General features: G+C 57.0%; 8 protein-coding genes and 1 non-coding gene across 9 annotated transcripts; 5 read left to right on the top strand and 4 right to left on the bottom strand.

Annotated features, from left to right (window-relative positions):
- Window positions 1–74: 74 nt before the first annotated feature.
- Window positions 75–959, bottom strand: PEP12 (SNAP receptor; the record flags this gene model as incomplete). Its single annotated transcript, XM_071058539.1, has 2 exons — window positions 75–614; window positions 675–959. The coding sequence occupies 2 exons, from the start codon at window positions 957–959 to the stop codon at window positions 75–77; spliced, it is 825 nt and encodes a 274-aa protein (XP_070914640.1).
- A 767-nt stretch (window positions 960–1726) lies between these two features.
- On the top strand, window positions 1727–3713 carry MFIFM68171_03116 (Nucleoporin protein Ndc1-Nup; the record flags this gene model as incomplete). Its single annotated transcript, XM_071058538.1, has 3 exons — window positions 1727–1865; window positions 1923–2752; window positions 2796–3713. 3 exons carry the CDS (start codon window positions 1727–1729, stop codon window positions 3711–3713), a joined length of 1887 nt encoding a protein of 628 aa, XP_070914639.1.
- A 1073-nt stretch (window positions 3714–4786) lies between these two features.
- On the top strand, window positions 4787–6211 carry MFIFM68171_03115 (Defect at low temperature protein 1; the record flags this gene model as incomplete). Its single annotated transcript, XM_071058537.1, has 1 exon — window positions 4787–6211. The coding sequence occupies one exon, from the start codon at window positions 4787–4789 to the stop codon at window positions 6209–6211; it is 1425 nt and encodes a 474-aa protein (XP_070914638.1).
- A 3368-nt stretch (window positions 6212–9579) lies between these two features.
- MFIFM68171_03114 (Glycine zipper 2TM domain-containing protein) lies at window positions 9580–10446 on the top strand (the record flags this gene model as incomplete). The annotated part of the gene is made up of 1 exon (XM_071058536.1): window positions 9580–10446. The coding sequence occupies one exon, from the start codon at window positions 9580–9582 to the stop codon at window positions 10444–10446; it is 867 nt and encodes a 288-aa protein (XP_070914637.1).
- Window positions 10447–11139: 693 nt separating this feature from the next.
- Window positions 11140–11218, top strand: MFIFM68171_t68. The gene is given in 2 exon segments: window positions 11140–11175; window positions 11183–11218. It is a non-coding gene; the product is annotated as a tRNA-Thr (tRNA).
- Window positions 11219–12126: 908 nt separating this feature from the next.
- On the bottom strand, window positions 12127–13997 carry MFIFM68171_03113 (uncharacterized protein; the record flags this gene model as incomplete). The annotated part of the gene is made up of 3 exons (XM_071058535.1): window positions 12127–12846; window positions 12903–13737; window positions 13792–13997. The coding sequence occupies 3 exons, from the start codon at window positions 13995–13997 to the stop codon at window positions 12127–12129; spliced, it is 1761 nt and encodes a 586-aa protein (XP_070914636.1).
- A 734-nt stretch (window positions 13998–14731) lies between these two features.
- MFIFM68171_03112 (uncharacterized protein) lies at window positions 14732–15004 on the bottom strand (the record flags this gene model as incomplete). The annotated part of the gene is made up of 1 exon (XM_071058534.1): window positions 14732–15004. The coding sequence occupies one exon, from the start codon at window positions 15002–15004 to the stop codon at window positions 14732–14734; it is 273 nt and encodes a 90-aa protein (XP_070914635.1).
- Window positions 15005–17555: 2551 nt separating this feature from the next.
- On the top strand, window positions 17556–19599 carry MFIFM68171_03111 (Phenol 2-monooxygenase; the record flags this gene model as incomplete). Its single annotated transcript, XM_071058533.1, has 3 exons — window positions 17556–17604; window positions 17666–18582; window positions 18643–19599. The coding sequence occupies 3 exons, from the start codon at window positions 17556–17558 to the stop codon at window positions 19597–19599; spliced, it is 1923 nt and encodes a 640-aa protein (XP_070914634.1).
- Window positions 19600–20988: 1389 nt separating this feature from the next.
- On the bottom strand, window positions 20989–24325 carry MFIFM68171_03110 (Pathway-specific nitrogen regulator; the record flags this gene model as incomplete). Its single annotated transcript, XM_071058532.1, has 2 exons — window positions 20989–24112; window positions 24225–24325. The coding sequence occupies 2 exons, from the start codon at window positions 24323–24325 to the stop codon at window positions 20989–20991; spliced, it is 3225 nt and encodes a 1074-aa protein (XP_070914633.1).
- Window positions 24326–27290: the final 2965 nt, after the last annotated feature.

Genomic DNA, 27290 nt, shown 5'->3' with positions numbered 1-27290 from the left:
CGCCGCCTAAGTTCCCCCTCCCGGAAAAAAACCAGATTCCGGCCACCGCATCAGTGCATCGTCGTTGTCATCTATCACCCCAAAAACACAGCCAAGAGCACAATCGTCAGGATCACGGACAGGATGAGCAGTAGGCAGCAAGCCTTGCTCCGCGCATTCTTCTGGTACCTCGCGGCGCTGCGCAGTTCGCGGTCGGCGCCCCGCGTATCGTCCCGCACGTTCTCGACATTGTTGGCGATGATGTCGAGCGTATCGCCCTGCTCGGTCACGATCTGCGCCACCTGCTGAAACAGCACGTTGAGGTCGCCCACGCCCTGCTCGATGCTGCGGATCTCTTCCTCACGCTCGATGATAAGCGCTTCTTGGAAGTCGACTTCGTCTTGCGGGGCGAGGCGGGTCAACTCTTGTTGTTGGAGCAACTGCTGCTGTTGTTGGCTGGAGGAAAGAAGGTCTGGGCTGGCGGTGGCGCCGCCGGCTTCCGAGTCGATGACTGCGCGCGCGGCGGTTACTGATGCTTTTTGCTTCTCGAGGGCTTGCCGTTGGAGGTTCTGGAACTCGGAAAGAGAGGCTTGGAATTCGCGGGAGAGTTTTTGTTGCATGTATTTTTGTGTTGGCTGGGGTTAGAGGTTAGAATGGCGACACCGCGGAATTAATCATGGGATAGGATACCATACCGTAACGTCTTCCCATGTCTGGATCTTCTTGACACCTTCGCCCACCTCTTTGAACATCTCCCTCGACTCCTCAATCAACTCGTGCACCCGCTCCCGTACCCGCGGTGTGTCGCGCCGTGTCCCCAGGTGTCCGATCTCCCCGCTCAGCCGCTGGTTGTTCCCGTTGAGCTTGAATAGCTTGTTCATTAGGTCCTGCGACAGCCGCTGGAACTCGGGATCGTCGGCGTAGCTCGGCGAGCCTCGGCGCCGCCCCGCCTCGAGCGACGAGAGTTGGTCGAACGACATGGCGGGTGCTAGCGGAATTTAACTTCTGTTTGTATAGGGATGATGGACGATGCAGCTAAAGGCAAGAGCGAGTGTAATGAGAACGGAGCGACTGGCTGGTGTCCGGTTCGATGATGCCTACGTCTTCTGGGCCGGTGTGGCACGGGAATGACTGAGGTTGGCACAGCCGAGACTGCACATACCGTTTCCCGACAGAGCGTTTCCTTGGATATAACGGTCAAAATCCTGAAATCAAACAAACTTGTGCGGGAAATCGTAACGGAGCTAGTACCTGGTTACTAGGATGGACAATACATCTTTTCTTACCAACCCATACAGATCGCTATCTTCTGGGAGCCCGTATAACGGTCAAAAACCCTACCCTATTCCCCCCCAACCTGATACAGGAGCTCGAAGACCCGAGTGTGGTGATGGCCTCATGCGTTTGAGAAGTGGGTCTCGGGATAACGGTAACCACCCTATAACGGTACGACCTTTTCAAACTCGCGGGATGCCTGCTCGTTCGCTGTGGGTCGCCTGACTTCCCGCAGCCGCAGGACGACGCACGTGTAAAATGCGGGAGCTTAGACCAATAAACGGAGTTCAAGTGGGACGCAGCCAAACGCGTCCATCTCCCGTTGCGACCGGTGGGCTCTCCAAAAGGCAGCTATTTTTTTTATTTACAAAGTGGACGAGGGAGATGCAGCTCTGACACCTCTGCACCCCTTGGAACCGAACGAACTGCAACGACCAAGGGAGCAGAGCCTTCCCGACGATGGTCAGCGAAAATGCCGGCGCCTACAGTCAGGAGATCTCCGTATAAGGATTTCCTGCAGCCAGCGCTGCAGCGGCGCTTTGCGACGGCGAGCTTGTTTGTGCTGGCCATCGCATACCTCCAGGCCCTGCTCTTGGCGAATTGGGGCTCTTGTAAGTCTTGACGAAACTGTTTCTCGCCTCGGGCACCGTCTCACAGCCTGTGTCCAGTTCTATGGTCTTGGTTCCCCCTTGGACCGACCGGTATCCGCACCCTCTTCTTCTTTTTCTGCGGCATCTCCGTCATCATCCTCCGCATCGCCCAGTACCACCCTGGCCTGCGCGCCTCCAGCTCCGGCTTCCACACCTTCTTCCGCTATGGCCCTACCTTCCCGACGGCCGAGGCCCTCTTCACCTACACGTCCTCGGCGTACTTCTTCAGCCAGATCTATCTCTGGTCGCTGCCGGCAAAGTCGGGGTTTGAATGGATCACATACTTCACATCGGACAGGGCGAGGCTGAACGAGAAGCCAATCCTCTTGACGACCCATCTGGTGCTGCTTGGGATCTACCAGGCACTGCTGCATCTCTTCAAGGACGTCGATCGGCTCTCGTTGGGCGTGGCCAGGCCGCAGAACGTGGGCGGGCAGCCTGAGGACGGCGACTCGTCTATCCAGGTGCGGCGGTTTAAGGATCAGTTGCCCTCGATTATCCTGCGTACACTCAATCAGTCAATCCTTGGTCTCATTGTCACCATCATTGCCTACCCGCTCTTCCTGCGCACCACGATATGGCGGACCATGATGGCGTTCCTGCGGCCCATCTACAACCTCCCGAGGACTAACATGGTGCCCACTACCTTGCCCTTCTCTTTCTCGACCATCTTCCGCTGCTGGGCCGTGAGCATCATGCTTCTGTTTGCGTGGACCGTCGCCAACACGGCCTTCTCCCTCTTCTTAATCAAGAGCCCCTTGAAGAACGGAAGGCCGTTGACTTCGGACTCGAAGGATCCTAATGGCAGTCTGTTGAATGGCCTGAATAATAAGAAGCTCTCCATCAAGGTATGTTGGTACGTTTCCCCGCCTGTGTTCTGGTGGCTGACAGCATCAGTGCTTCGCCATGTGGGAGCTTGCGTTTATCGCCCGAGACTTTCCCGAGAGACGCAAGGCCATCTACGAAGACATTGACCGCAAGGAGGCCCCTATGTGGTCGCAGGTCTACAAGGTTTGCTTGGATGTCCTGAAAGGCATCGAGACGAGCATTGATGATTTCACGCGAGCCCCGCTGCCCCCAATCCCGGCTACGGGGGAGCCAGAAGAGGAAAGGAAGAAGCGGACTACAGACCCTCCCAAAGACGAGGCCATCTTCGAGACGGTCCCGCAAAAGAAAGGCCTCCGAACACAGGTCGAAAAGGCTGTCAATCAAGCGGCCACGGCTCCGGGCCAAAGCTCCCAGCTGAGTCCGATGGCGAAGAAGGCAGCCGAGACCGCCAGGCAGCAGCTCATCAGGATACAAAAGGAAGCCACAGGCTCCGAGGACACACAGGGCCTGATCAGGGACTTTGCCGTGAAAGTGCTCAAGTCGGGGGTCGGCTGGCCGTTTCGGCAGCACTACAGGCGCCGCCTGGCGTACGTGGTGCTAGGCGCTCCCTACGGCGAGCCAAGTTTATACATCAACGCGGCCTGCGCGCTGAGCCAGCTGGCGGTGCACAGTTTAAGGGAGGATAAATATGGCCACGTCCAGAGGGATGTCGCGGCGATCGTGCGCGCCGTGACGGGGGTGACGAAGAAGCTGGCGAAGTTTAAGGAGGAGCTGCCGACACATTGGACAGATGTGGATGGGAAGAGGGAGTGTCCCGAGGTCGAGGAGGTCTTGGACGCGCTCAAGGATGCTCTTCGACGGTTGATCGAGGCGTTTGGACCGTATGCGAGGGACTTGAGACTGAGCTTGACGGATATGCGGCTTGCGAGGGAAGCTGCGGGGATTCAGGACACTATACTTCAAGGAAATGGGAAATGGTAAAGAGCGGTGCACAGAGAGTCCAGTGTGATTCGCGGTTATGGTAGGGTTGTAAAATGATCAAAATGTATAACGAGGAACATCAACCACACGAGCGTCACCCCGCATTGCTACGAAGCCAACGGAGCAACCGCAAAAGACTTAATGCAACCAGGTGCGAAACGGATATTTCACGCGCGCCGAGTGGGACGTGACGGGCATAGGATTTTAGTAGAGAATATGAGAAAGAGATTGAACTGGCGATCTTTCAGAGATGTCCAATTGAACCAACAGATACATGAGAAGGGAGGTGGTATAACAAGCTGCGGAAACTGTCTGTCATTGCTCTCCACCCAACACTGGACAGTACTGTCCCTCAGGCACACAGACTAGAGACTCCCATCGGCCCCATCGGCCCTTGTTTCATACGACTCGTTTGTTTTATATCAAAATGTCACCGGGGAAAACAGTCTCGCTTGTCCCAAAAACTATTGCTCTTCAGTTGCCACTATTATCCGACCTCATTTCTGGGAACAGGCAATCTTTGCTCTTATAAGTTGATGAGCAGGGATAACCCTAACCCTTCTCATCCACTCTCCGGACCAACGCAACCAACGAGCCTTCAAGAGGCGTGCTAGATAAGGTAGATAAGGTACTTAGCTCTCGGAAGGATAATCGAAAAAGGACCACTTTATCTCGCTAAATAGGGAGTTTAGCGTTTCTTAAAATACCCAGTCTCTGTTCGGCTTACATAGAGCCAGCTGCCGTTTCCGTCACAAACGGTGCACAGAGGCAGAAGGGATAAAGTGCGCTATTTGCTGCGATCGGCAGCCCAGCGCCTTGGCGAAACGTTGGCCAAGCCCTTTATTCGCCTTGTTTAAATTCAACCCGCCGCTTCCATCACGAGCTCCACGGATCCAATGTCGAGTGGCCTCGGTCCCTCAGGCCTGCCTTAACGCCAGCCTACGGCTTCCCGTTTTCGTTTCGTCTTGAATTGGCCGTGCAGCCATGAACTTCCCCAGCATTCGACTGTCGCACGCGGCGGACAACGCAGCGCGGACTTCGAGCTCTAGGGGGTTCGGTAGCGGGCAATGACCATGTCGGCCGCGTCGCTCTGCTCCCTCATCATCTACAACTTTCTGTACTACTTCCTCTACCTCGTCCTGCTCGCCTTCCTCATCATCACGCCCATCGACCTGATCCAGCAAGCCGTGCCACGCCGCCGGAACTACGACATTCTCGTCATTGCGCTCAGCTACATTGTAACTATCCTCGTTGTCGGTTTCACGTACGCCTTTCGCCTCTACACCAATCGCTCGGTCCTAGCCTCTATCCCGAAGCCGTGGATTCCCATCGATAAGGGAGATGTCCCCCGCGACGTGCGCGAGATGATTGCCGAGGGCCTCGGCAGGAGCGCCGCGATTGCCTACGAGGCCAGGCCGCGTGTACATCCTGTCGTTCCCATCCAGCAGCCCGTGGCGGAAGGCGGGGGGAATTGGAGCGCGCCGGCTACCTCTACAACACCGCCAGCATGGCTGTCGCGGCCGAAGAAAAGTCACGATCGTGATGGTGATGAGGGAATTGTTATCAATATCTCGCAGCCCAAGCCCGTATGGGGCGAGATTGAGCACCCCGGGTGGGCATCGCCGACATCTCCAGACCTGCCCAGTCTGCAGTATGACACGGTTGTCCTGGAATTGCCGAACCTGATCGAAGCTAAGGCCCTCACGCTAGCCCCTCCCGACCTAGAATCCCACGTGGAGCCGCCGGTGCTGGATCCCGACGCGGTCGCCCTCCTTCAGCGGCCGGAATGCATGGGGCTGCGCGAGTACCTGGCACATCTTACTGAACTGGCCGTCCTCGCGCCGCTTCCTACGACTAGCGAGTTTCTCGTCAAGTACGAAGCCGCGCGTTTCTCCGCACGACCGCTATCCGCAGAGCAGTTCCGCGCCCTGATGCACCTCTTTGCCGAGGTCCTGCGGAACATGCACCCCCTCAGCCATGCCGCTCTCGCAAGATACAACGACGACTACGGCGACGACGACGATGGCTCGTTCGGCTCTTCAGGCCTCGAACACTCGGAAAGCGACATCGACAATGACGCGCCGCGCGGGACAAGCCCTTCCAGCTCGGGCACCACCGCTAGGGGCTTGCGTGCGAGCGGCAACAACCACGGTAGCATCGACATGCAGCGCAGGGCTAGCTCAAGCACCGACGGCAGCTCGCGACGGCACCGGCGCTGCCGGCCCGGCCTCGCCCTGCGCAACTCGTCGGCACATACCTGGCAGCAGCAGTTCCGGACCGCGCCCACGACGCCCAGGAGCAGACACACCGGTCTCTCGAGGGCGTCTAGCTCGGACAGTTTTGCCCAAACCAGGCATCCGTACCCGGCCGGCCAGACGTCAAGTAGCAGCGGCGCGAACAGCCTGCGGTCGGTCGGGGCCGGGTCGGTTATACGGCTGGCTGGGAGCGAGGACGCGACGGATCTGCCGTATGTGTTGACTTGGTCGCCCAGTCAATGAATGCGATTGTGAGTGGGTTGGATTGGTTACGAGTTATGAAGTCATGCCTGGTCATGTGCGGGGGGGTTTGAAGCTGGGGCGCGTGTACTTAGAGAAGGGCTATGGTTATTGTCTAATGTTAATGCTGCCAAGAGCTTCTTGTTGATGTGTCGGCCAGGCTTAAACATGACGGTATCCCGGCGGCTGTAAAGCAATGTCCCCTCGAAGACTCTGGCTGATATTCCGGAAATACCTTGGACGACCATGTGGAGCTGGGCTGGAGGCCCGTCCCTGATTCCGGCGAGGGCATGCTGCTTAAATGTGTTGTCGATGAAAGAACGAACTAAAACATGGGGCGAGAGCAACACAATATTGGGATGCGTTGGCTATCATCGAGCTAACTGCTAGTCTGGCTCTTAAAGCGTCCAATGCCGTTGTAGCGGGGCTTAGAAAATTCGTCCCTGTGATTAAGAAGCGGACATCTGTTGTTCCTTCAATCCTGGCTAATAATCAGAGGCCGCCTGTGCTGTACAGACTGCTAACTGGATGATTAAGTATGTACTTGGCGATAGTGCGGTGTGGTTAAAGTCGGTAGATATCAATGTTTCTCTGCTAAGTAGCCAACGAACTCCTAGAGCTATTGCACTTCCCTTGCTTCCAGAGTACTATCGAACTAGCCGTGGTACATTAGGTAACTATGGACAGGTCGATTTTGATCTATAGTTAGCCAATTGAAGATAATCGACAGCTTTGAATTTTATAACTGACTCCGAATCATCCGGGCATATAAGCTATCCTCCGCGGTCATTGCATTAAGCTCTCGAGTAGAGAGCCTACCCCCTCATTTCGCGGCCGTTGCTCGTACATAGGAGCTGGACGGAGGGGTATCCGGTTGTAACCCGTCAAGGGAAGCAATCTCTTGCAGACGTCTTAAGCATGGAGTTTCTATAACCCTTGGAGGCCTAGAGTTTCGGGCTGGAAGGGAGCAACTCCGTCCTCGGGCGAGAAAGATCACAACTGGGGAGAACTTAAGGGCAGTGTGCACATGGACACCAGAAGTCATCTGACTGTGAAGCAGACAGAACTGACGGTACTCGACTTGATGAACAGAACCATGCGCCACGCCAAGATCACCCCACATCAACAACAGAGTAATTAGGTCAACACCGGCATGGGGTCCGAAATCCGTCCACGTAATTATCCGTCTGCCACGGCTCGGCACGATGATGGTAACACTTCAGGTAGCCGTCTTCGTTACCGATGAATTCATCTGTGATTAAGACAGTTAGCTTGACGTGTGCAGGGAAGGTAGGCATGATGAGGGACTGCAACTCCAGCCACGGCAACACTGGAGTCTCATTGACTTACTAAGATTACGCTCCCTCGTGACCTGCTGTTTGTTGTCGTTGTAGTAAGTGCAGGTGAGGTAGCTGGTTTGGGGCTCCGGGTCAGTGAAAACTCCCCGGCCTTGTTGGCACCGCAAGCAACTACCGCCGAAGCCGCCCCTAGCGTCCCGGATTAACAGAATCCAGATTTTTATCACATTCTCCGTGCTCATATGTCTCGTGGGACTATTCTCCCGCCGGCATTTGCGATGCACTTGTTCAAGTCTAGGTGGGAGGACCGGGAGTCTCCATTGATCTTCTTGCAGATTGCAAACATGTATTGCAGTGCCCTTCCGTCCTCCACTGTTGAGGAATTAACGATGATAACCAGAACCAAGAAAAAAGAGAAGAGGACCGACAGATTTGTCGCAGGTGTTGTAGAAACCACTGGCGGCGAAGACGGTCTCCGGTACGATCGGAAGAGTAATCGAAATTGCAACAGAGAGCTCCATGTTGGCGACTTGAGGATCAAATGGCAACGGCAATGATTCACAACTGCAGCACCTACACCAGTATCGCAGGCTCGGTTCGTTGCGGCGCACGTTTGGTTCTTATACCTAATTAGTGCCATGGCCACATCTCGCCGACGGAGAGTTCGTCCACCTCTCTCACACCGTTCTCGGCCAGGGGATGATAAATGAATAGACGCCGGGACAGAACCAGCTACTTTATTGCTGAGCAAATCCTCAACGCATTATCATCAATCTAGGGGCCTACTGATGGAAATGGAACCAGACCTATATATTAGCGTCAACTGAAACCATGGGACAGCGACCCGCCTAGTCAGTCTCGACTAGGGCTGGACAAGGCAGTGGCGGCGTGATTAATAAGAGAGACGGACGAGGCTCGCTACGGGCCGTTTGGAGCGAGGTCAGAACACAACTGGGGTTTGAGCACTGGGGAGAGGCCGTGACTTTAATCAATCCAAGTTGGACTGCCCTCCTGTGCAGGAATCCAAATATCATGATCAATCATCCGAACACGTCGTACTGGAGACGTTCGGCGGTATGATGGGCCGGCCCGTGGTGGAGTGATACTAAGGAATATCTAATACACCTGGCGGCTAGCGCGCAATGGTTGCAATGGGTTGAACTGAAATGGTTGTTCATCGCGGTGCCAAATGGGAAGCAGCCACCTACTCAAAGCTGTGAAAATAAGGCTTTCCCCAATTAATACTTAGCCCATCTGACCAATTGTCGTTGTGAGGGTCATGCAGCCTCGCGTTTTTATTTGCGATTGCGTCTCCCGTTTCAACTTGGTTGGAAGGGTGGTGAAGGGCTCGAGCTTTTCCAAGAGATGGGATGATGTCGGAATTTCTAAAGTTGTACATAGAAGAAGCAATCCAGCATAATAGGATCGGAAACCGCGGCCCAGAGTTGTAGCGGCAGGCTGCAGTCCAATGGAATTCGATGGGCAGGCATCTGCAGGTCATCACCTGATTGGGACTCTTGCTTGGCCCGTGACATCATCATCGCCTTCCTCCAGCAATATTCGTTCCTAGCCATCAACTCGCAATCAGTCAGGATGCGGGCAACGTCAGCCCGGGCCAAGCTGCCTGGGGAAAAGCCTGACTTCAAATTACTCGTCTCGGCCAATCCAGCACTTAACCGCCTCTTCCCCCTCACGGACACAACACCGTGGCTGAATGAAGCTGATATCGCGTTAGCCTTGGTAATCCGAGTTGTGTATATATATAACCTGACACTCCACTCTCTGAGTGACCAACGGCGGCGCATAGCATTTCCCTTTCCCCCCAGTCAAGACTTGTTTTTGGAGAAATCCATTGGCTCGGTCGAAGAAGGCGACGTTTCCACAACAGCCTTACACCACAGATACGCCTGCGTGTCATCTTCTGACGCTCGAGTCCGCCCAACCCGACCTGTCACCCCTTAGCCTCATCCTAAGGGATACGGAAGGTACGGACAACAGCTCTATGCCATAAAACAGCCGGGACCATCATCTCCCGACCCATCCCTTCGGGTTCTCGCAAACGAGCAGCAAACAATGCCCCGCTTTCCCTCCGACACGGACTCGGGTTACTCGCCCAGGCGACGGCCGCACTCCCCTCCCCGGAGGCGCTCACCCACACCCGGCCCGCGCATCCACCCGCGCGATCTCTCCCCAGACTACCGCTACTCGGGCGGCGGCGCCGCTCCTCCCCACTACGCAGCCGGCGCCATGCCGCCCCATTCGCGCCTCCAGTATGAGGAACACACGCACGTGCTACCCCCCGCCCCGACACCACCAGCCGCAGTAGGCCGCCCAACCGAAACGGGCACCGAGACGACCCTCCTCGCACCAGCCGCGCGCCGACGTGACCGAGACCGAGACCGGGGCAGAAACCGCTCCCGCCGCCGCAGCCACAGCCGCTCGTCGTTATCCCGCTCCCGCTCCCGCTCCCGCTCTCGAAGCGCCACCGGCAACAGCTTATCCGAGAAAGCCAAGCACATGGTCTCGTCCACCTTCACCCCCTCCAACTCGGGCCTGGGCGTGGGCGTGCTGGGCGCGATCGTAGGCGGGCTTGCGGCGCGCGAGGCAAGCGAGGCTGTCAGCTCGCACCATCGTCACCAACACCACCACCACCACCACCACCATCATCATCATCATGGGCATCATGGGCATCATGACAAGGGAGATCAGGACAAGAGAGCGTTGCTGTCAACAATTGTTGGGGCGGCGGTGGGCGGGCTGGGGGCGAATGCGATTGAGCGGCAGATGGAGAAGAGGAGATCTGGGGAGCGGGAGCGGGATAAGGATAAGGATAGGGATAAGGAGAGGGACAGAGAGAGGGATAGGGAGGGGAGGTATAAAGAGGGGGAGGAGTATAGGAGCGTGAGTGGGAGGAGAAGTGGAGAGTGGCGGCGGTATTGATTGCTTTCTTCCTTGTCATTTTGTAGTATGTACCTCCGGGGGTTGGTTTCTGGTTTCCTTGTTTCCTTTCTTCGGTGGGCGGTGATGATCATGACTTGCGAAGACTGATATATATGGATGGTGTGTTTCTTGGACAAGATGGCAAACGCATACATGGTACAAATGGTTGGGTCTGTATGTTGATCAGCGGTCGGTTTCTTGCCGTAGGGATATTCTACGGCCATAACCCAACCCCCTGATGGTTGCCCTGCCTGAAGCTGTTTCGTGAAGGAACTCGCTGGACTGGGGTTCCGCGGTGCATATGCTCTTCATCAGTGGTATCCTCACCCACGCGGCTCATGGAGACTGCATCTACCTCTCAACTGTTCTGGAACTATAAACACTAGACTGTTGGATGGTCATAAACAGCGCCCTCTGCTTTTAGAGGGCTGCATCGTTCCGGGTTCTATGAACTGTCTTCTGAAACTGTAGGCACGCTTCACACATTGCGACAGTGAAAATGGCAAGAACAATAGGAAGTGGTGGCCAAGATAATATTGCATAGGAAGGACAATAGGGAAGGGGAAGAAAGAAGCCGGGAAAGGGCCGAATTCCTGAAGCGCAAAAAAGCCCCACTAACCAAGCAGCCGTGGGGAAATTGCTCCCTGCTGATTTGACCGTTGGCTACGGTTCCCTCTGCTAAGAACATAACTCGCCCGCATGGCTCAGTGGTAGAGCGTGTCACTAGTACGATGCTATGACAAGGTCGTCAGTTCGATTCTGGCTGTGGGCATTCGAATACTCTTTTGACTGAGTGTAAATCGATTTTTTTTCTTTCCTTTCGAAGCGTAAATCCCTTTCCTTTCGTTTTTAGAAATATCGACATGGATGGCAAAGAAGAACGATGACAGATGGAAGAAAGAAGCAGCGTGGTTGCTGGGAAGACGTGCTGAAAAGCCGTTCATTGGCAGGAAGGCGGATACCGTTCATCTGCTCGATTGTCCGGTTCCTTTTCGAGTTTACAAAAACAGAACCCCCGGGGTTGCATCATGTTCATACAGCCAAGTAACTCCTTGCGTTTATCTGTCCACCTCGGGCTCGGTTAAACAGCGCACAGCACCGCGACCACTTCATAGAAATGCATTGTCAATTCATCTGACGGACTACTCCTACATGCTATTGCAGACCCCAGCACACTCGTCAAAACCCCAAGCGCAGGCTCCTCCTGGTTAACAAGCAATCCGCCTAGTAACGCCCTGTCCCATTACGCCGCCATGGGGGTATCATCCATGCCAATGCTATACCATATAACGCCCGGCCGTCTCCTGGGGGTGACCATAACTCCAACACAATAAATGAACAAGATGCGACGCGGTAGGCTCTACGTCATGCGCCAGCTCCTTGTCGCGTAAAGAGACCGTATGTCGAAACTTGCCCGATGCACCAAAAAACGGACGATCCGGGCCAAGACGACACCGGTGATTAGGAAAGGAAACGAACGAGAAGAAACGGAAGAAAACAGGGAAGCTGAAAAGACTCGAGCAAGGGCGCTCCAAAAAGCCACAGGGCTACTTGCCGTGGTAACCCTACTCACTCTGTGGCTCATACTCAGCCGGATCCATCTTTGTTGAACGCAGCCTGACCGCTCTGTTCAGTGCTGCCATGACGGCTCTGGCTCGTCGTCGTCATCGTCCTTCCCCACTACTCATCACCGCCCTGGGTCTGTCCGTAACCATGACCAAGACCCATATCGGTCGAGTTTCCCTGGCCCATAGTCAACGTCATTCCCTCCCGCTGCTGCTGCTGCTGCTGCTGCTGCTGCTGCAACTGCTCGTGCTGTTCCTGCTGCAGCCGCCTCGCAGCCACGATCCTCTCCCTCTCGACACCCGCCTTGAAGAACCCCACGATCTCGGCCAACTTCACCTGCCTCTCCTCGTCGACTCCCAGGATATTGAACAGGCCCTGCGAGTCGATCAACTGCTTTGCGATGACGGTGTCGGGCTGGCAGAACGTCCTGACCCGCAACACCCTTGCGTTGCCCCGCATCGTGTCCACCACGCCGAGTATGCCCGCCGCCGTCGTCATGCGCGAGTAGAACCGGAAGTCGTGCAGGTGCATCTTGACCAGGTCGAGCTGCGTCTCCAGATCGTACCGGAAGCCGACCACCTTGGGCCGGCCTTTGCGCTGCCAGTCTTCCGAGATACGCTTCAGCTTGTCGGCCTCTAGACGGCCGGCGTTGAACTCGGCGGTGATGTAGTCGTTCAGAGCGGTCGCGATGGCAAATTCGAGCTCGCAGTAGAGGAGGGATTGCTCCCGCGGTGTGAGGGAAATGGCGAGCTGTCTCGAGGAGGGGCGCGACTTGGAGGAGGTGGGTTTGTCCGAGTTCTGGGATTTGCGCTGAGGGGTGTGGTTGGATTCGACCTGGGGGGAATACTTTGTTAGCTAGTAAGGGAAGGGAGGCGGTGGAGGAGGGTTACCATCTCTTTGGCTCTCTTAACGAGGTTGCCGAGAAACCCCCCCTTACGGGATGGGGATGTGGTTGGCTCGGCGGATTTGGAGGTATTCTCGAGCCAGCCGTTTTCGCCAATTAGGGTCTTGGATGCCTTCCGAACGGAGGGTAGGCCCTGGGCAAGGGAAGGGCTCGAGGTGTACATTGGCTCTGCTCCACTGAGGCGTTCCTTTGTCTCGTGCTCCTGACCAAAACCCGAGGGCGTGTTTCGCCAATCCGTGTACTCCTGGAGGAGACTGAGGTGCTTGTACTCGTGATCTTTTTGGATACGGAGGGGGCTGACACGAGAAGGATACCGCTCTGCGGTCGAGTCCTGAGAGTAGACCGACGACGACGCATCGGCTGAGTGATATTGATCGGGGTCACGGACAGGGGACGGGCTTCTCTCAAGCGGATTGTGAACAGCAACCGGTGCAGGTGTGCCTCCTCGCTCAGCAGCTAGCCTCGCGTGAGTTCGAGCAATGACAGTGTCAATTGGGCCGGGAACTTTAGCTCCGCGCCCAGCCCTGGGGGTCGGGTCATTCTGGTCAAAGCGAGCTTCTTTCGCCTTGGTGGGCGACCGGGATGGGGTGTCGAATTCGAAGCGGTGTGCATCGACACGGCGCTCAGGAGTCCTGGGATGGTTGGGGAACTTGACAGGCGAGCGGGACCGCGTGCGAGAAGGTGCACTGGCCGACGGATACGCCTTTGCCGGCGAGCGAGCTCGCTTGCTGGGCGAGGTGCTCTCCATGTTGCTCGTCTCGTTTGGATCGGTGCCTGCGCGCCTACCACGAGGTAGCGGCTGTTCGTCCTCTGTAGAGAGGCTGGGACCGGTCAGCGGGCGGAGTGCTCTTACAGAGGGTAAAGTTTGCACTTACGCAGCAGTCAGCCTGTCCACCTGAGAATCGGTCAAGCTAAGCTGTAAATAAACACCCTGAGACGCCTGGTCGCGCCTAGGAGACGGCGAACGCCTACTGAACGAGGCGGCGAGGGGAATAAAATTGCCTCGAATGGCCGAGTCGTCGGGAGCTTGATGGCGCTCCCGCTGTGGGCGAGCCGGTTGGATGTCGGAGTTGTTGGCCATGGTTACTGGATCGGCCGAGGCATTGACTTCGAAAACCGTCTAAGTGCGGGGCGTGTTAAGAAAGAAAGTGGCAGAAAATAGAGAGAACAGTGATCGTCCGGTGCCAATGGCGGACTTACAGAGGGAAGAAGGGCGAATTCGGCGGCCGAGTTCGTGGCCTCGCGCTGAAGCAATTCAAGCCAGGCTTCCGTGCAAGCTACAGATTGATCATGGCCTGCGGTCGAAAATGCTAAGGAACTGTTGTGCGAGAAGTGAGAAGGTGGGACTTACTGCGAGCCCCGAGCGCTTCTTCCCAAGTTGAGGGTGCCTTGGAGTCTGTGGCTGCGGTTTCCTTTCAGTTAACAAAGCTCATTCCAAACAATTGATGAAAAAAAGTACATGAATAGATAATAGAAACGAACCCGGCCAGGCGGGCAAGAAGAAATCACAGCCCTCGACAGCCGAGTTCCCTTCGGACGCCAGCTCGACTACGAACGGCCCCGGTGTGCCCGAGAGAATTGGCAGCCTCGCTTCCCATATCGCTTTCCATCCCAACGGCTTGAAAAAAAGAAAACAATGGACTCGTACCTGGGTAGGGTTTGGGCGACTTGTCGGTCGCAACCAGCATCTGAGGGTGCGGTTTGCTGCCGCAGTACTCATCACACGCGCAGTCCGGATTGGCGAACATCGACCAGACGTCCTCGTCCAGCACAAACAACACTCGTGATCTCGGCAGCCCTATGTCCACGCCATCATTAGCACCAGAAGATAGCCTCACAAGTCATGTTGATGAAGACGGCAATGCTTGAAACGCAGCGTGGGGGGATCACGAAGCTTGACGTACTCTCAGTTTGCTGACCTGCCCTGTCAGAACGTTTCTGGCCCGAGACGACAGATGGGCCACCCTCTTCTGGTGAGGCACCACGGCCTCCCACCGCCACCAACGAGGGTGTCGCCGGCGTAAGAACGACCTGCTTCGCATCGCAGATGGAGGGGACAGTCTGGTCGAAGGACTGGTCCATTTCCATCGTCTGGTCTGGCTCATGTTCCATCGCGTTGTCTCTGCCGATGCGCACTTTGTTTTGGCGCTTGTCGAGTTGACGGCGGACAAGGAAGGAAAGAATAAAGTGAACACAGCGGCAGTTTAAGCTGCGAACAGCTTCAGACCCGCTTGTTTGTTATCATCACATCGCCGTGACGATGACCAAAGCGGGACCAGACCCGCCGATGGATTGCTTCTCGTCGTCGACAGTCGCTGCCAGTCGCCGGCATTGACCGGCCAGTGTCGCAATGAAAGGTCCGGTTTGCCTTTGGATCCATCTTGCATGTTGCTGAACACCAGATGCACAAAGGTACGCCGGCGTGCATGGGACAAGAGATAACCGCCGACGAGGGCCACGATGCCCCGACTCAGATACTCAGGAAGAGAGCATGGCGCCGCACCGGCAGTGCTTTTTATATCTCCCAATCTCCACAGTACCTAATCACAACAGAGCCATCTTAATTGGAATAACAACACCGGTTGCAAAGCGGGGGTTTGTCCAAAGGAGACGTGTCTTTGGTGCCCATCTCGTCCCGACCATGCCGACGGCAGATGTCATCTCGAATTTCCGATAATAAAGTCGTCTGAGATCGTTCAGCCCAAGTCTGTCACGTCAATAGCGTGTCAGCATCAGGGCCAAGCCTCGAGGATGGCTTGGGGATGTGCCGGAAGGCCCTCGACAGATACTTGCCCTAGGTCCACAAATCACCATGGGCGGCCCAAAATACATCGAGTGCAAGGCAATCTATAGCGGGAAGGCTGTCTGGAGGGGTTATCAGGCTTACTGGTGGTTGTATTATAAGTCAACAGACGTGTAAGTGCCCTTGTTCAGTACTGCTCCGAACCGAAGCTAAAGCGCGTTGCCCTGACCCTGTCGACATGCCACTTCCGGCACGTATGCGCTCGCACTCGCCCTAGTGCCAGCCCTACAGCCCTGGAATATCTCGTTACCCAATAAGCTTACAGAGCGGCAACAAGGGCAACCCCGAGCGACAAGGGTCACGCACACAAACAGCCGTCATTGAAACGACATGGCCAAGAAAGGCGACGGCTAGAGTCGAAGCATCACCGGGCGTTATCATTAGACCTCTACAACCGGCCGCGTAGCTGATCGTGGATGCCGTTGTATACAATCTACAGACGGACTGGCACACAGAAGGATGGCCGGTTCCATCAAGACATTGGATGTCGGTGACCGAACCAGCTCCTGAGCGAGAGGTCGAGACCACCTTACTGATCGACGCCCATACCGATTGCAGCCTAGGAACCCAGGCCGAATCCACCTCGCGATCTGTCAGGTCGCGGCAAATGACAACGGAGCCGGGTTGACAATGCAACGGCTGGGGGTCACCAGCGCGCTGGATTTGAGACCCGGCTGATTCAGCCCCCGACGGCGCACCGAGCACCACCATGGCTCGGTGCTCCTCTCCCGGGCCATCATTCGAATGGCCGCCAGCGTCCACGATACGAAACGCGAGATTTGGCGAACTACATACTGGTGGGGAAAGTCTAGCCGCGCGTCGTTGCCATTGCGGCTCGTGGCAGCGGCCGAGTCGAAGCGCCGGCCGTGCAGATGATCGTCGGATGCGCCCGGCGGGGACCTTGGGACCCGTTAACTCCACAACCAGGGTTCGGACGGTGGCTTGATCTCGGGTTTGCCTTTACGTGTTAGTGTAGGCCTAGGAGCGAGCGGCTGGAAGAGACGGCTGCGCTAGAGCACGGTGACGCAAACCGGCAGCCCCAGGCAAGGGTACCCGGCCTAATAAAGGCCCTGACAGAGGCGGCCGGAGACTCAGTCCAGCGTGGCGGTGGATCCCAGGAGTTGGTGCAAAGAGGAAACAGCCCCGAATCTTTGCAGCCTCTGCTTCCCGACTGTCCCAACCGGGAGCACCCCACACCGGGCCCGCTGCTCGTTCCCGTGCTCAAGTCCCGACTACCCCCTCATTTTGTCTTACCAGCTAACCCCAAGCTTGGCTGCCGCAGATTCTGGAAGGTACATGACGCGGGGCCAATGTCACACGCTGCCCGTCCTCGGGAATAAGGTCTTTCGAGGCCCATGTACAGTACTGTGTAAGCGGGTGCCCACCCGACCTGCCCGCTGAAATGGCCCGAACTTTGCCCAGTTGAGAGCGCTCTCATCGCGCTCGCTTCTTCATCGTCCCGAGGCAGGCGCTCCCTGCGCCATCTTCCCGAACCCCTTGCCGCGCTTCTGGGTTGCGCCATGTAAGCGCGTCTCGCAGTTATCGCAGCTGGCGAGGTGATTGATCTTTTCTTCCCTTGCCCGTGATTCTGGGCCGACTCTCGGATTCAGACCCGGATCCCGGGTGTCCTGGAGCCGCCGGTGCTCAAATATCTTGCCCGAGCCTTCCCAACTCTGTGCTTCCGTCTCTTCTTTCCCAGACCATCCAGCTTTCCTTTTATTATTTTTTTTTTCCTTCACGCTTTGAGATACCCAGTGTGCCTGTGTCTTATTTCACTGTCCTTTTCCGTTTCCTGTTTTTGGGTCGAGCATACACACACATACGCCACTTCAAAGCATGGCTGCGCAAGCTGGTAGACATCCAAGCCCCAACCACTATGACATTGGTAAGCCGAGCCAAGCCGGACCACCCAACCTCCAAACATATCACTGACCAGCTGCCCGCAGTCATTGTCGGTGCTGGCCCCGTCGGGTTGATGCTGTCGACCTGCCTGGCGAGATGGGGCTACAAGATCAAGCACATTGACAACAGGCCCGAGCCAACGGCGACTGGCCGGGCCGACGGCATCCAGCCCCGCTCGCTTGACCTGCTCCGCAACATGGGGCTCAAGTCGGCCATCATGGCCCACAAGCCCGCCCGTGTCTACGAGGTCGCCTTCTGGGACCCCCCCAAGAACGGCAAGGGCATCGTCCGGACCGGCACCTGGGCCAGCTGCCCCAGCTTCATCGACGCCAGGTACCCCTTCACTACGCTCCTCCACCAGGGCCTGATTGAGCGCGTCTTCATCAGCGACCTCGAGAAGAGCGGCGTCCGGATCCAGCGGCCCTGGACCATCAAGGCCTTCACCTCCAACGAGAAGGAGAACCCGGACTATCCCGTCAGCGTTGAGCTGGAGCACGTCGATGGCACCTTCAAGGAGTCGGTCAAGGCCAAGTACCTGTTTGGCGGCGAGGGCGCCCGGTCCTTCATCCGCGACCAGCTCAAGATCGGCATCAAGCACAAGGACCCCATTGCCTATGTGTGGGGTGTCATGGACGGCGTCGTCAAGACCGACTTTCCCGACATCAAGATGAAGTGCACCATCCACTCCGAGCACGGCTCCATCATGGTCATCCCCCGCGAGGATAACATGGTCCGCCTCTACATCCAGATCGCCTCCTCCACCGACCCCGACTTCCACCCCCGCAAGACGGCCACCATCGAAGAGGTCCAGGCCTCTGCCAAGCGCATCTTGCAGCCCTACTCGATCGAGTGGGAGCGCGTCGAGTGGTACTCGGTCTACCCCATTGGCCAGGGTATCTCGGACAAGTACACGCTCGACCACCGCGTGTTCCTGGGCGGCGATGCCTGCCACACGCACAGCGTAAGTTCCCGGGGTTGCAGCCCCAGCTTTCAGATCTGACAAAACTAACTCCCGTTACAGCCCAAGGCCGGTCAGGGCATGAACACTGCCTTCCTCGATGCGCTTAACCTCGCCTGGAAGATCCACGCCGTCGAGGCCGGCTTCGCCAAGCGTAACATCCTCGAGACGTACGAGCCCGAGCGCAAGGACGTCGCCGAGACGCTCCTGGCCTTCGACAACAAGTACGCCAAGCTCTTCTCGCAGCGTCCCCCGGCTGCCAACGAGGTCGCCGCGGCGTCGGCCCAAGCCAAGACTAGCGCCGAAGAAAACGAATTCATCAAGACGTTCAAGGAGTCCTGCGAGTTCACCTCGGGCTACGGCGTCTTCTACAAGGCCAACGCGCTCAACTGGTCCGCCTCGCATCCCGCCCAATCCCACGTCATCCACCCCAAATCTACCAAGCTCGTGCCGGGCCGCCTCATGGCCAACGCCGACGTGACGCGCGTCGTCGACGCCAACGTCGTCCACCTCGAGCAGGAGATCCCCCTCAACGGCTCCTTCCGCATCTTCATCTTCGCCGGCCGCCCGGACGTCACGGCCCAGGCGCTCAAGGACCTCGCCGCCAACATGGGCAAGAAGGGCTCCTTCTACTCGGCCTACACGCGGCCCGACGTCGAGAGGGTCTCGCACCACGAGCGCCACAACCCGCACTCCATGTTCTTCACCATCTGCACCATCTTCGCCGCGCACCGCCCGCAGATCGAGATCTCGCGCGACCTCCCCGCCCTGCTCGGGCGCTACGCCGAGCACGTCTACGCCGACGACCGCTGGGACCGGCGCGTGCCCGACGCCAAGGCCGCGGCGCACGCCAAGATGGGCCTGGACGAGGACAGGGGCGGCGTCGTGGTTGTGCGGCCCGACGGCTACGTCGGCGTCGTGGTCGCCCTGGAGGAGGGGAGCGCCACGGTCGACTCGCTGAATGCCTACTTTGGGGCCTTTGTCACGCGCGAGTTGGGGGGCACCCAGGCCCAGCTTTAGATTGCACCGTGCATGCTGAAGCGGGGATCCCGGGGGGAGGGGGAGGGGGAGTCTAATCGCTAAGGGGTTAATGGGTTGGGTGGATAGGGGTAACATTACCGGCGGGGTGATAGCCCCGGTTAGAAGCTCTTTGGAGGACGGGGTATGAGATGGGCTGTTTCCCTCTGGAAAATTGTATGTATATATATATATATCATGGCCGGGTCGTTTTTCGGTAGTACATAGCTTCCTTTTTAACGTTGTGTTAAACGGTTCTTGACAATGGAGCTTGTTTTTGGTGGTGAAACCTCCGGGGCGTGCAAATCATGATCCGTCCAAGAGCTTTGCGACTCGCGGTTAGGATTTGCACTTATATCCCCCCCCCAACCCCACAAACCCCCCCCCACCTTCTCGGCCGCTTATCTTCTTTCCATCAACTCGTCGACTATGAGCTGCTCTGCCTTGCCCTCCCGATTCACGCATAAATATGTACAGTGGGTGTGCTATATTCCACCGGAGCTACCACCATGCCACACCAGAACCATGGTAAGGATCTGCATCTTTTGTCTACTCTGCGACTGTGAAGGTATATACTGCACGTTATAGTGTTACACCGACTACTGCATTGGCACCCGCTCTCCCCACAACAATGTACATGTACACAATGTCCTGGAGGGAGGTTGGGTAGGCACTGACGGAAGCACGGGCTTGGCTACAACTCACGCCGGATACTCTGCGCTCCGTTCATTTCCTTTCTTCTCATCTTCTATATCCGCCACATAGAACGTCTTAGCCATCACATCTTTCGTAACCCCCCCCTCCGACACAAGAAAAAGAGACTTGTCGACAGACAGATCCATGCATGGCATCAACACCACACAACTCCCGCAGACAATACAAGTAATGCCAATGCTTAACGCCGACAAAACTCCTAGGATATCATAATATCGTTTTTCTGTAAAAGTTCCCTTCCCTCCCTTTACCGTATACGCCCCGCTTCAGCCAAACCAAGAACAAAAAAATATCAAGCGATGTGATAATGATATATGCCCACAAACCAAAACAGGCAAGACACGAAGCAAGCAGATATGCCTAGTGATCTAACCCCCCGTCCTCAAGACCGTGGGTCGAGCTCCGGGTATATGGGAGTCCACCACGTTAGCAGCGATCAGTGATTAAATGCACAAAGCCAGCGGTAAGCAGAGCAAGCCATGACAAAAAAGGTTGGGGGGGGGGGGGATAAGGAAATGACAAAAACAAAGTAGACCAACGGCTTAACGAATGAGGACGCTAAACGTAAACAAGCTTAAAACAACGTAAATGCCCCCCCCCCTAAAATAATGAAAAATTGAAAAATGACCATGGCCATGCTCATCCTAAGTCATCACGCAATGCATACCCCGACGCCATCTACCCCATATGCCCGTGATTCGACCCGGTCATGCCGCCCTCAAACAGCCCGCCCAGGATATCGCCCGACAGTATCTCCAACCACGGCGGTTGAATCTCGCTCTGTAGCCCGAGCATGTCAAAGTTGACCTCCTGGCTGTTGAACGTGATCATGTCGTTGATGGGATTGAGGCCCATGTACGAGTACGACCCGGACGCCAGGCCGCTCTGTGCAAAGTCCGCCTCGTAGCTGCTGCTGTGGTCCATGCCGCCGACGTGACTGTTATGGCCGCCGTGCTGGTTGTGCGGCCCATGCTGCTGGCCCATGCCCGAATCCGTGGGCGTGTTGGACGGCGAGTCCCCAGGAACTCCCGAAGATGCGTAGGCAGAGTGATGATGCGACGAGGGTGTGTACGATGGCTGGTGGAGGGGTCCGTGGGCGGACCGCGACATGCTGCCGTGACCGTTCGGACCGTGCATGTGCAGCTTTGGATCGTTGGATGGACTGGGAACTCCCATGTCGCTTGGCGGTGACGTCTCGAACTTGATGTGCGTCTTCCCGATCGCTGCTGACTGTAACACACGGTCCGCCTTAGAGGGGTGTGGCTGGTGCCGCACGGCCGAGACGTTGGGCTGCAGGTACGACGGGGGGAATGCGGGGGATGCTTCGGGGAGGCTCTGCCGGATGGGATCGTAGATCATGTTGCCGGGAGGCGTTGCCACGGATACAGGGATTGAAGGTGGGGGTGGCGGCGGCGGCGGCGGAGGAGGAGGAGGAGGAGGAGGAGGAGGAGGAGGGAAGAGTGTAGCAGGCGCAGCACTACCGGACGGCGTGGGGTTGCCTTGGAACAGCACTGTAAGGTTAGAGTTGGGGGAGTTGGTGGTGCCTGTGAGAGAATATGCAATGGGCGGGACATTGGGCGATGCAGGATGGTCGAATCTGGGCAAGCGGCTGAATGACCCCCGCCGCGACAGCTTTATGGCTTCGTATTCCTCGTTTGTGTACGTCTCGCAGTCCCATATTCCCTTTGACTTCTGGTCTAGAGCATTGAGAATGTAGCCGACGCCTTCCCAGTACTGCTCGAGTTGTTGCAGCGATTTGTAGCAACGCTGGTAGTTTTGGTTGGCAGCCGATGCCAGAAGGGAGTGCTTCGCGTGTCTCGAGTCGTTGCTTGGACCATATCTTCCAGGACCTGATTTGTGGTCGCCTTTAGCATCCGGCGACGGCGAAACCTCCCGCGACGGGAGCTGGGAGGCGTTGGCCCCGGACTCCATCAGGAAGGCGCACGCGGCGATGTATATCGGCTGTGATGTGAAAGGATTGCCAACGAAGCTTTTGGGGTCGATCAACTCGGCGAAGGCCAGAATATCAGCGATCGTCTTGGCGCTTGACATGGAGAGTTCGCGGCTGTTCGGCAGCAGCTGGGTGGGCTTCAGGTTGTGGAATGGTGTCAGCAGCGTGGGTTGATGAAGGACAATGATCAGCGCGTGAAACCAGAAGTGTAACAGAATGAAGATGGTGCCTTGGTTTGCGTTCACATATTCGCGGAAGTTGACAGCATTGAAATGGAGGCGCTCGTCTTGTTTCTGGTACATGGCTGTCAGATCGTGCTCCATCCGGGCGAGCTTGGCCATCTTGGCGTCGGTGAGGTCGTTGGCATTCCGGATATTGTTGAGGACATCGGACACGCGGCCATACAGATGGATGATCTCGATAAAGGTGGGAAACGGAGCGGGCCAGCCCGAAACCGGGTCAACGGTTGGCGCAGGGAGAGAGAGCTCGTAGTCGTCGTCCCGGAATGTCACGGGCCTGCCCGTGCCCGACGAGATGACGCGGTCCAGGACGAAGACGGCCCAGAAGGTATCGATGCGCTCTTGCTCCACCTCGAGCTGCTCCTCCGGGCTGAGCGTCTCTTCCTCGTTCTGCTTGGTCCCCGGCCCGTCTGGCTCATCCGTGTTCTTGCGGCTCCAGCTCCTCGTGTACCACGGGTCACGTTCCCCTTGATACTTGACGCCCTCCATCTTCTGAAGGCCCAGATCGACAGCCATCCGGATGGCAATGCCGAGGTACATCCACAGCGCGCTGTCCTGGTTCGCGCCGAAGCTCTCGTACGCCATGAGCAGGCTTGCCTGGACAGCAGCAACCGAGGGGCATGGGAAGGTGTCGACAATGGCGGCCTTGGCGCGCTGGGCAAAGACGTGTCCGTATTCTGACCGTTTCATCCTGTCGTCTTGCTCATTGGCGAAGATGGGCTGCTCCGAGAAGCGGGCGGCGAGAGCGCACACCGAGTCGACGAGGACGGGCTCGATCCGTTTCTCGTTCAACATGCGGACAAACCTCTCTTTGTGCAGGAACAGGTAGTTGCAGCCGAGATGGTGGAAGAAGGTGTCGACGAGCGACGTGATCAGAGGATGGACGGGACCAGGAGCGTTCACGTCGTACACGGGCAAGTCCTCTAGCGTCTCGACAATGGTCTCGTGATGCGAAAGATGGTTGTGCGACGTGCCGTAGCCAAAGAACGACCCCGGAGAGGTTGTCGAGAAGGAGCTGCCTCTGCTCTTGCGCCTGTCGCGATAAACGTTCACCACCATCTGCTTGAACCCGGGAACTATGGCGGTGGGTCCAAAATACCGGAAATAGGGCATGCGGTGACTCTCGGTGTGGCGCTGGACGGGCGAGCGGTTGTTGGAGCTTCGGCCGTCTTCCGAGTACGACGAATTAGGTGCGTAGTTGGACCGTCTGGCGGCCTTGGCCGAGCCCTGAGGGCTGCCATCCTGGTCCCATTCATTGCTGCGCTTCCGCGGCTTGCCAGGCGTCACGGTGTCGCTCGAGTTGGAATCGCGTCTCGACGCGGCGTCGTGGTCGACGAAGCCCGCTGTTCGCGGCGCCGTCTGGCTCTTCCAGTGACGGCGGGCCACCTCCTCGTCATCGTCGTCCAGATAGTCGTCGACGATATCAATGCTTGGCATAACCGGTGTAGCGCATTCAACTTTCGGCACCACAAAACCCTCTCCCCCGCTCTCGTCCTTCCTCCTCTCCATGACCCCCGTGTACCCAAGACAAACGTGCCCATTTTTCGCGCAAGTCGAGCAGACAGGCCTCTCACCGGCACAGCGCGTTTTCCTCTTGCGGCACGTCAAGCATCTGACACCATCTTAGAATGCAATTCCTGGATCTTGGATCTTGGATCTTGGCGGCGCGGGGCCCCTGTCACAGCACCACGATGGGGAAGCAGACAAGGGAAGGGGAGACATACGCTGCATTGATCCTCCGTCGCTTGGACGGCGGTTGGCCTTGGTTGTTGACAAAACGGATTTGCTTGGGCGGCGGCAGGGCTCTTTGAGTCGGGTTGGTCATTTCGGGCGCTCCTTTATAGCAAGTTCATGGTGAATTGCTGAGCAGCGCTGGAGCGGACTCTGTGGAGTGAGTCCTCAATGGCGGGCGGCCCGGGGTTCGACTTGAGCGGCAGTCGGTAGGCAGAGATCGGCCACGACGGTGGCTATGGAGCGAGATGAGAGAGAATGAGAGCGAGACTGGGCTTGGCGCTGCGGCGTGAGAACGCGATCCACCGAGTCGGAGTTGGTGGCGATCAACAGACGCACAGCAGCGTGGTCATAATGCGGACAAGACGTGGAGGGGCGTGGAGGAAGTCATCTTTTTTTTTTTTTTTTTTCTTTTTCCTTTTTTTGGGTTGCCAGTTTGGGGTAGTGAGGTGCAGATAAGGTCTGTCAATGCAATGCCAGAGGGCAGGTTGGGCGACCGAGAATCAGCTCCTTCTGCGGAGACTCGGTGTTCCTCGGCAGCTTTTTGCGCGCGCGGGTTGGTTAAGGGTCAAGGCCAGGGAGACAGGTTGGAGTTGGCGCGACGGGAGTCGGTCTGCCAGACATGCCCTTGCACGGGAATATGGCGAGCCAAGGTACCGTGCTATACGTTTTGTACCGCACCTATAGATAGGCAAGAAAAAAAAAAAGGGTGGCAGAGGGAAGAGATGGGTGCCAAAGGAGAGAAGATCCGCGGCGTTTGGAGAGAGTGGAGGGAGGGTAAGCGCAGGAAAATTGGGGGAAGGGCCAGTAGCCGAAGGGACTTGTGTGAGCTAGGTAGGGGAAAAGATGGGGAAAAGGGGACGGCAAACTTGGAAGAACGAGACGTAGCGCCGGCTGCGTCGTCCCTGTTCAAGCAGCCGCGAGCCTCAGGACGGTTGGGCTGTTTGACAGGCGGGACGTTGGCAAAAAGCAGGCTAACGGGAGTAGCCCAAAAGCTCCCAGAACTAAAGAAGCATGAGACATAATCTATGTGTGCTGCCCGTCGGTTGAGCCATTGCCCCCATGCATGTCCGGCTCACGTTAGCTTCATTTCAGTTCTGATAATTGAGATAACCGCACGGCTTGTTGCTCGACCCCTCATTCCACTCTCCACCTAGACTTGTACAAATGCCCTGTACTGTACCATTGCAATACTGTAAGAATCCGAGGGAGTGCTTCACGGCTGTACGTGCACCAGCTGCACTATATACGGCATGTTAGTCGCCAGGCCCGGGGTTGCCTCCGGCTTCCCACTGGCAATGACTCGGGAAGCGAAGGTCTCACTGCCGCGTCAATTCGTGCAGCTGTTGCTGGCCACCGGGGGTCTCCAGCGGAGGAGCAGTCGCACGCGGGTTCCAATCCGACTCACCAATAGCTGCAGCGCAGGTGGGTTATGGGCGCATTTTGGTGCTCACCATGATGAGCTGTTCCGGCATTTGCGACGTATGCCCTGTCTCCCGCTTGTGCAGGCTGTCGTTTTCCCTGGGGACGGACAAGGGGATTCTGAGCAGGACTCGTGTCGCATCGAGTCGAGCTGGCTGTCTGTTAGGTTGGCTCCATGCCACATTCCATGCGGTCGAAGGCCGACTGTGTTCCGTCGTGATGGTCTGTGCGCACCTAACTGCTGCCCTGGCGGGGTGTGGAGAGGGCCCGATCGGCTCCATTTTCCCCGAGTGGCTTCCCCTGACGGGAGCATGGCCCCGATATCTCTCCACTGGGTCGGTGCTCACAGAAAAGAAAATCTGTAAGCATGACATATCTGCCGCGGATGCAACGACGAGACAATAAAACCAAGAAGAAATCTCTGGGTATAGGGTTGCGCGCGGCGGCTCCTGCAGACCATCAGGTCATGATGCGACTCTGCCAGGTCTCCTCCCTTAGCTGCAAGCGGCTAAGCGTCATGCCAGTCTTCTGCGCGGAAGGAGCTTCGAACCCTCCGGCCCGGACAAGCACGCCCTGCGAGCCGGGTCTTTCCCTCCTGCATTTCCCCCCGCCTTATCCTTCTACGCCCCGGGACGTGTTTTCCATATCTGAGTTGCCCTACCCCCGCTGCGTGCCTCGTCGCACCGGTACCGTGAGGATGCTCAGAGAAAGGTGGCCTCCGGGACAAGGCTAGATATATATCTGGGGAGGGTCAGAGCAGCGGCCCAGCAAAGTACGTTATCGTAGTAGTACAGATCGTTGGGCACTCCTAAACCAAAGCGGGCTTAGTTGATGTAGTCCGCCTGCGCCCGGCCGGATGTCTTTCGTCCTCGGCCCCGTCCAGTCAGCAGAAGACGGGGCACGCGGTGATGTTCCCAGTGCAGCTTCCAGCTTGTAGCCCTGCAGCTGCCCTACAACCAATTACAGATCTCACCGGGCCTCGACACCGGGAAAGACCGAGACGGCTGTCGGGTACATACCCACCATGTCGCACAAGCCCGCTCGCTGGTGCGGGAAACTCCTGCGTGAATGACTGGCAAGGACACGGATGAAGACGCCCTCGTCTCTGCTGTCTATATCCCGTAAGCGATGCGCATTCAAACCCCGCCTGGACGTGTCCCAGCTGGAAATGCGAACGAGTGGGATTCTAGACTTTGCAGGAAATAATAGCCTAAAAGGGGAAGCCATGAACTCCCCCCACATGATTTGCGTTTTTGTCTATCTTTCGGGTTTCAAGCAGGCAGGAAATTCAGATCGCTCCCTAGCCCGCTCCATGGGACTGGAGCATGCCATTGGGAACTGCAGCCTTCCCATGCGCCTTGAAGTTCTGGTATTCAGCCACCTTCAGCAACACGATACCATGGCCAACATCAGCACTGCTCCCTATCCCAAACGGATACCCAGAAGATAGTGATACACAACATCTCCTCCAACACGCACACATGATCCCAGCTCTCCAATCGGTTGCCGCAAGGTAAAATCCGGCTGTGTTTCACTGCCACACCAAGGACACGCTCCGATGTGCCATCCGCGATGCCGGCTTCCGGGGGGATCCCACACGCGTGGCTAGGGACTGTGGCGTCACAGAATTGCTGCCG

The sequence above is a fragment of the Madurella fahalii genome, assembly GCF_045866475.1.
Source record: "Madurella fahalii IFM 68171 DNA, scaffold_2, whole genome shotgun sequence".
NCBI classification, from domain to species: Eukaryota; Fungi; Ascomycota; class Sordariomycetes; order Sordariales; genus Madurella; species Madurella fahalii.
Note: the sequence above shows the minus strand (reverse complement) of the source record. Positions and strands in the feature narration are given on the sequence as shown.